Raw genomic sequence first — 8,321 nt, 5'->3', positions numbered from 1 at the left:
GACATGGTGAAACTATTTTAGGAACGGAGGGAGGGGGAATAAGGGAGAATGATAGAGGGGGTAAATTCAACTATGATATATTGTAAGAACTTTGGTAAATTGTCACAATGTACCCCCAGTACAACCATAATTTTTAAAACACTGTATAGAGTAATGGAAACATCTCTACAATTAAGATAGATAAATCCACTCTGCTTCCATGTGGTCAATTCTCTCTCCTCACCCACCCTCCAGACACTGGAAACTACTGATATCCTACTATAGATTTGCCTTCTTAGGCATTTCATATGAATGGAATAAATAGCATGCATTCTTTTGTGTCTGGATTACTTCGGTTACCACAGTGCCTTTTCAGTTTCCTCTGACTTTGGAAGCTACTTTTTACTGCTGAGTTGTAGGTTATGGCTGCACCAGTTTCTTTATCAACTTATTACCTGAAAAAAATTCTGGTGGCCTCTGGTTTGGGAGTATGATGAATAAGACTTTATTGTTCTACATGTCTTTGTATGGTCATATATTTTCTTTCTTTTGAGGAAATACCTAGAAAATAGTATTGCTGAGCTACATCATTAGGTATATACTTACCTTCATTAAAAAAACTACCAACTTCTAAAATGACCATTGTATTTTCCATTCCTACTAGAAACATATGGATTCCAATCACTCCACTTATTTCAACATTGCCACCAGATTTATTAGATTTAGGTTATGCATTTTTGTAGATATTTGAATACACCATTGTTATTTCATTATGATTTTAATTTGCCTTTCTCTAAAACCAATGGTGAGAGCATATTTGTGTCATAGTCATCTGTGTGTATTTTCTTTGGTGAAGTGCTTTGCTTATTGGGTTGGAGATATAGCTCAGGTCCTGAATTCCAATCCCAGCACTGCAAAAAATTTATACATGTTCAGCCATTAGGTTATTTTTCTCTTTTTAATGAGTGGCTAAAATCTTGATATAATCTTTATTAAAAAATACAAGGCTTCCTACTAGAGATGTTTATATTCTTGTGGCTTATCTTCATATTTCAGAGGGTCTGAAGACACTTTAACTTTTTGAAATTTTGAAGAAGTCTATAAAATTTACCCAGTGTTTTCATTTATGGTTTGTGCTTTTTATTTGATGAGAAATGTTTAAAAATTAGAAAGTTGTTTTATTTATAAATTAGATACTATGTTAAAAATAATGATGTATACAGTTACGGTTGTAACTGTCTTTGATTTCTATTTATTTTTGCATCTCATATTTCCTCCTGTCAATTTTTTGTTTCTAGATTAATCTTTGAAGTTTACTTATTGGCTGATTTCGAAACTTTCCAAAATAATTTCTGACATGCTTGGGTGAGGCTGGTGCCTGAAACAGAGCAGGGTGTTCCTTTTGTTTGCTTTTTCCCTGTCTTAGGCTCCCCATTGTTGACTGCCTCCCTTCATGGCAATCTATAGGTTGAAAGCTTTTTATTTTTTAAAGTCACCTCATGGTGATGTAACTAAAAGTAAACCGCGCAGATGTAGGTCCCTGTCCTGCACAGCACAGGCCTGCAGGCCCACGCGCTGGACAGCGGGCCACTGACAGCACAGCACTGCAGGGATGGTCCAGGTGACTGACAGGCGCAGGTGGCCAGCCAGCCCTCGTGCAGGCTGAGACCTCCTCTGCTACTTGTTCTGTGCGGAGACCCCAGACTTCCACACTTGGCAGGAGAACAGACTGCGGCCCAGACCCGCCAGAGCCAGGGATCCCCGGAAGGAAGGCGATGCCCGCTCACAGCAGGAAGCTGGAGGGGAGGCTGCGTGGGGGTTTTGTGGCGGTAGTGGTTTATGTTACTAAATTTTGCCATTTTCTTTTCCTACTTATTTTGATGGACATAATGCCTTCAGCGGCTGTGCTGGGTGTACAGAGCCTCTCCTGCAGGCTGGGGCACCCTCAGGATGCTCTTCGGACTTGTCTTTCCCCTTCCTTAGTCAACAGAAAGGTTTTTTTTTAAAGCATTAGGTCTGCTTTAGTTTTGTTTTCTTTTCGATCCTTCCTCTCCCACTCCTGAATCAGTTTCATGAGGAAAGGTGGAAGCTGTCCCGTGTCCACCGCGCATGGCAGGCACAGGACACCCTGCGTGCGTCTCTGTTCTGTCCCCAGTTCAGCTCCAGCCTGATTCTTCCTTTTGCAGTTAGGGACGTCAATTCAAAGCTTTCCTCTGTAGGATGCCTTCCAGACCCTGCCGCAGCTCAAAGCTCATTTAACCATCAAAAAAAAAAAAAAAAAAAAGAAAGAAAAAAAAAAAGATTCTTCTAAAACCTCGGAACTTCAGCTACTTAAATTTTTTCTACAATGATTCCTCTTCTCTCCCCTAGCTATTCACTGTCATGGTTGTCATCTTCTAGGATCTCACTTTTAGACATTACACTTGGGTCTTGAGAGAAATCAAATAATACAATACATAAGATCCATAATCAGTGGGTTTTATCAACTTCTTGTTGTATCTTATCCACCCTTTTGCCTTCCCTTCCCTTCTGATCTACCACAAATTTTATAGTCACAGTAGCAAACTAATTCACTTGGTATGCCATCAATTTCATCAATTTCCTTTTGTCTTCCTTGCTTAGTATATTCTCTCACCTGAAATAAAACCTTGGCTAAACCAATTCATCACCTACTCCTGCACAGAAAAAGGTGGAGAAAAGCATACAAATTTGCTGTCATCTCATGACCACTTGCCCACAGACATATTCTCAGGCCATTCACTATCTCACTATCCTTGACACTGACTTCACAAACTCTCATTCATGAAAACCACTAAAATTTTTTCCATGCCAGCTCTTAGCTGAAGATGACCTTGTTTCCTATATCACTGAGAAAACAATTAACTTCCGCAAATGCCCACCCTGTCTGAGGCCACTTACTGTCTCTTCTTATGTTACTTTGAACGAATGTCCATGTTCCCGGCAAAGTCTAATCCCACCAATTACGAAAGCCCGTTATATTCTCCTATCTGTATTCATAACACTCGTTCCAGTCTATCCTCTAAAGCATTAATTTTCCCTCTCCACAGCATCACTTCCACCAAAAATACAAGTTCATTTGTTCCTCTGTGTTAGCTATGGCCCCTATTCTCCTTTTCTTTACAATACCCCTGGACAGAGAAGATTCCAAAATCTCTGCTCTCAGTATCATTTAAATCCAATCCAACCAAGCCTTTGCCCTTATTATTTCATCAAAACTGCTCTTATCAAGTCCAGAAGTCAATTCTCTTGCTATCTTTGTATTTCCATGGTCTGAAAATTATTCATCTCCTGATAAAGACTGTGAAATCTGAGTGGAGGTATTATATCTCTCCTCTCTTGTATTTTAAATATGATATTTCACATGTAATCCTTAAAGTGTCTATTGAATGAGTTGACCAAAGATGCTTCTTTAATATCCAGGAATGAGAAAACAAAATAGGAGCATACTATTATTTAATAATCATAAATTTAGATAGAATACTGCCAGGAAGTTTAGAACCATTTCTGAGACTTACTTTAAGTTCCTAGATACTTTAGATACCTTAAAAATCATGAGGGAGCAACTACAAATATAAAATATTATTATTTTTTGCAGTGCTGGGGTTGTAGCCCAGGCCTTGTGATATTAGGCCCCAAATATGAAATTTTGAAAGCATAAAATATTTATATATGAGTAAAGTTTTCACAAATTAGTTTGAGTTATGTCATAAAATGTATTTGGAAATTGAGTCCTGTAAAATGCATGATTTGTTGTTTTACAAATTAGGAAATAAAGTCTGTCCTAAGGACTTATTTTAATTAAAAAATACAAAAATAAGAGTCAAATATTCTTGTGCTAATATATATTCTTAAGTACAAAAATAACTCATAATGGTAGCCCTGAAAAGGGTGATATTTTAAAAATAAAATATCTTCCACCAAACAAATGATAAGTCACTCTTCATTAGACATTTGTAATTGATCAAAGGAAAATGAAAGCCACCTGGCTCCAAAAGAAGTCACTTTTTCGAAATGTAATTATTATAATCTAGATCTTACCACAGTTTTCAATCAAAATCACCTATGATATGAAATTACAGTTCCTTCTTCTCCACTTCTATTTTCAATTATTGTGTAACAGGTTTTAAAACGAAATCAAAACAGCAAGGCATGGTGGTATATACCTGCAATCCCAGCTACATGAGAGGCATAGTAGGAGGATCATGGTTCAAGGCCTCCCTGGGTAAAAAGCAAGACCTTCTCTTGTGGCAGAGGCAAGTGCAAGACCTAAAGTTCAAACTACAGTACCACCACCACCACCAAATGATATACATGGAAGCAAGTAAGCTTCCACTTTCTTAGGACCAACAGTACTAACTCTGGAACAGAATGGGAAGAAATAGAAACATAAACATGTATGACAGGCCTAATGGAAGTGCTTTCCAAAATTAAGTTGGAAAGAAGACAAAGATTGGTGTTTTGGGTTATCTAGGACTCAACTCCTTATCAGCTGGAGCTAAAATGTGCGCTATGTCAAAAAAAAAAAAACTTGCTTAATTAGTTTTTCTCGACTTTACAATGCCCTTTAGGGAGACAACTACTAAAAACCTATTGTTGGCATTTACAGTATAAAACCTGATATTGGAAAACTAATATTGCAAAAGCCTAAATATCACAAAATTAAACTGTATAGAACCAGCTGTTTCACATGTTAAAAGGAAGAATAAGTTTGTAGATGAGACACTTTTGGTGGAAAAGGAAAAATGCAGTGTTACTTTAAAAATTGTTTCAATGGTTGACATATTTAAAATGAGCAAAGAATATACAATGATCTCTATGACATAAAAAAGCCTGAAATGAGTTGATGACAAAAATTAATAATTTATTTGGTTATTATCTTTCATACAGCAAATATGACAGCCTGATGAGAAAATAGATCTTACATAGTGTATTAATCTTACTGGCAGAGATTTCTATTTAAATAAAACATAGTGCTAGTCATTTAAAATAATTTAGAAATCTATTCCCCTAATGTTTTCAAGTTCAGAACAAATCAAATCTATCATTAAGGGAATGCACAACAAATAACTGTAGAATGTTCATCAGTATGAAATAACCAATCTATCTTTTAAATGAACCATGTAAAGACTACATTTCAAACTGATACAGGTATCAGAAGTATCTCTTAAAAAACAATTATGTCTGAGGACAGCAGTGCTCTTTGCCACTTGTCATGATAAATGTTTGTTCTTTCACATGTAAAATAAGCAACTGTGATATTGTTGCTTTCCTTTACATGCAGAGACATAAAAAATGGAGAAAACAATTGTTTCACTTCCCTATCTCTATGGACTCTTTCTGCCCGCTCAATTATTTAAAATATTGCTTCTTCTTCCCAAACTTATTAGAAAAATATCTTAATCATCTGGTAAAGAAGATGTTGGTTGGGACTAACTCTTAAGCAAAAGTAAGAACGTAAGTAACTTATATCTCAATCTAAAACCTTACAAAACAATGAACTTATAAAACCCAATTCACTTTATGTTACAAATTGTACTAATACTAACTTGAATCTCTTATTATTTTCAAAACCTCTCAGTATTGATTTACAATACATGTCACACAGCACATTTAGACAGATGCAGACTGAAAATAATCAAGTCCCCTTGTTTCCTCTACAAATGAACAAGATGTGACACTGACACGCCTTTCATGACCTATGTGCTCTGCATCCTGATGTTCCTCATGTCTCTCAGCAGCACCGGTCGGTAGTTTTGCTCCAAAATTTCCATGTATTCAAAATAATCTCTCACTCGGAACCCATGCAGCGCTTCTTCCTGCCAAAAAGTATAAAAGGAACTTCATTAACCCAGAGTTCCAAGTAAATAACTTTTAAATAGCAGATGAACCATTTAATTCTAGCTCTCAGTTGTGTGGGGGGGCACTTTATGTTGCTAGAAAATGTATAATTGCTTTTTATTTAGTGGGCTGTGAATATATACGTGTCAGGAATGAACCATGGCTCCATGAAACATGGTTGCCTGTTTTCAAAAACAAAAATGCATTACAGCTAACAATAAAAAAGCAAAACACATGCTTAGATTATGAACTCTTCCTAACATCTTACATACAATAGTTTCAGTTGTTCACATTTGTAACTAGTGAAGACCTTGAACTTTAACAAGCAAAGTATGCTATGATACTCAGATCTTCTCTGATCTACAACTATTGTTCATAAAAGCTCCAGTCTGTGGTTCATAATGCTGGCACCATGCCTTTCAATATTAATTTGGAATTTAATGGTTAGTGTCCCAAATGAGACACTTAGGAATAAACAGCAGGAATATTCACTTAGCATTTTAGAGTCTTTGGGGGAAATCTGACTATTCCTTTTAGTACCTCCAAATACTACCTAATAGTAGTACTTACCTTGCAGGTTTAAAAGAACACCTGCACAATAGTTATCCTTGATTCGATGTAATTATGTCAGGAGTTTTTGAGGTTATAAAAATTTTGGACAATTTACACTGTTCCAGAGTTTATAGTTTAAAGGTAACTATTACTAGCAGAAAAACAATACCAACCAAAAGATTAAAAGGCAACACACTTCATCTACCAGATACTGTGCTAGAGGCAATCAGTTTACTGAGGTGGCACATTAATACGTGTAGCTAAGAAAACACATAATTCTCAGTCATTAGTCACTTATGAGTAATAATCCACAGTTTGAAAGAACCTGGGAGAACTTTGTTCTTATTTTGCCATGATCACTTAAAATCTACGTAATTTGAGGAAAAGGACCTTCTAACAGATTATAACTGATCTACAAGGCTGATGAAAACGGAAGAGACTAAACGATGTTTATATACAACATTGTGCCATGAAGGCCAAGGCTTATTCCCGCCCACAGAAATATATGAACTCCACTTTTAACTTTAGAGTAACAAATATTATTTTATCCATCTCCACTTCTTTTACACTCACTCTATTATTGTAGTAAGATTTTTGGTGATGCAATTAAGACACTAGATGAATGGGATAAGGACCAGTCCTAAAATGCTAACAGCTAAGGCATATAGCATGTGGTCAGTTTTATGTATGAGCAACTGAATCAAAGGGAAGATATTCAGCTGGCTGTGATGGAGCATGTCTGTAATCCTAGCATTCATGAATCTGAGGCAGGAGGATCAAAGGTTCAAGGTCATCCAGAGCTATATAGTAAGACCTTATCTCAACAAAGACCAAAATTTTAAAAAAGAAAAAAAAAAAGAGGGAAGATGTTTGGCTGATGAATGGTAGCATACTGGGTCTCTATGAATTTCTATTAAAAATACTTTAGCTGGACACAGTGACTCATGCCTATAATCCCAGCTATTAAGGATGTGGTGTTTGAGGGGATGGTAATTCAATGCCAGCCTGGGCAAAAAGCTAGCAAGATCCTATCGCAACATACAAGCCAGACATCATGGGGGCATACCTGTAATCTCAGCTATGTGGGAGGCATAGTTAGGAGGAGGGTAGTCTAAGACTGGCACCAGGCAAAAAGTGCAAGTCCCAATTTAAAAAATAACTAAAGCAAAAAAAAAAAAAAGGACTGGAGGCATGGCTCAAGTGGTAGAGTGCTTGATTAGCAAGTGCTAGACTCTGACTTCAAAATACTATACTGACAAAAAAACAAAACAAAACAGGAAAAAAACTTCATTTATTCTTTGGGGAGATGTAGGATAAGACTAATCTTACAGCCCAATAAATCACCATTTATGTATTTATTTAATAGTATTTTGGTTATTTATTTATGGGGATTGAGTCTCAGGCCTTGCATAATGCTCTGCCACTTGACCTGAGTCACACCCTCAACCTTTTGTTTTTGTATTGTGTTCCTGAGATAGGTTCTCGCTAACTTGGCCTGGGCTGGTCTCAAACTCCTGACCCTTCTATCTCAGCCTCCCCAGTAGCTGGGATTATAGAAATGTACCACCACGCCTGGGAAGAATTAATTTTAAACAGTTATTGTAATCATGGAACTTTTATGAATTTATTTCTTTTCTTCAAATTATATGTGATTTGCTTCTGACCACCTCTTCACTAAAAGCATACCTAAATTGGAAAGGAATTACAGAAATGTATTATTCTAAGAGAATAAAGATACAATGCCAGAATTGTTTCAGTATGTGTTCACAATTTTCAAATAAAATAAAAACTTAGTATTCATTAAATGTGAATTACATAGTAGATGACAGCACTTGAACAACAGCCCTAATAATACTTTCCTAGGCAAAAAAAATAAGCAAGATCTATTTAACAACTTTTAATTGTTGTTCTACTTTTTAATTTAAACATAA

The 8,321-nt window shown here is 36.2% G+C and overlaps 1 protein-coding gene across 6 annotated transcripts in view; it reads right to left on the bottom strand.

Annotated features, from left to right (window-relative positions):
• Window positions 1–4,840: 4,840 nt before the first annotated feature.
• The window catches only part of Tbc1d32 (TBC1 domain family member 32), a 239,191-nt gene continuing 235,710 nt past the window's right edge, over window positions 4,841–8,321 (bottom strand). For all 6 annotated transcript variants that reach the window (XM_074075464.1, XM_074075472.1, XM_074075457.1 and 3 more), the window contains one exon: window positions 4,841–5,816. In XM_074075464.1, the coding sequence (XP_073931565.1) occupies window positions 5,697–5,816 (120 nt within the window). In that variant the 3' untranslated portion in view covers window positions 4,841–5,696. The remainder of the gene's footprint in view (window positions 5,817–8,321) is intronic.

Source organism: Castor canadensis, chromosome 1, assembly GCF_047511655.1.
Source record: "Castor canadensis chromosome 1, mCasCan1.hap1v2, whole genome shotgun sequence".
Taxonomy (NCBI): domain Eukaryota; kingdom Metazoa; phylum Chordata; class Mammalia; order Rodentia; family Castoridae; genus Castor; species Castor canadensis.
Note: the sequence above shows the minus strand (reverse complement) of the source record. Positions and strands in the feature narration are given on the sequence as shown.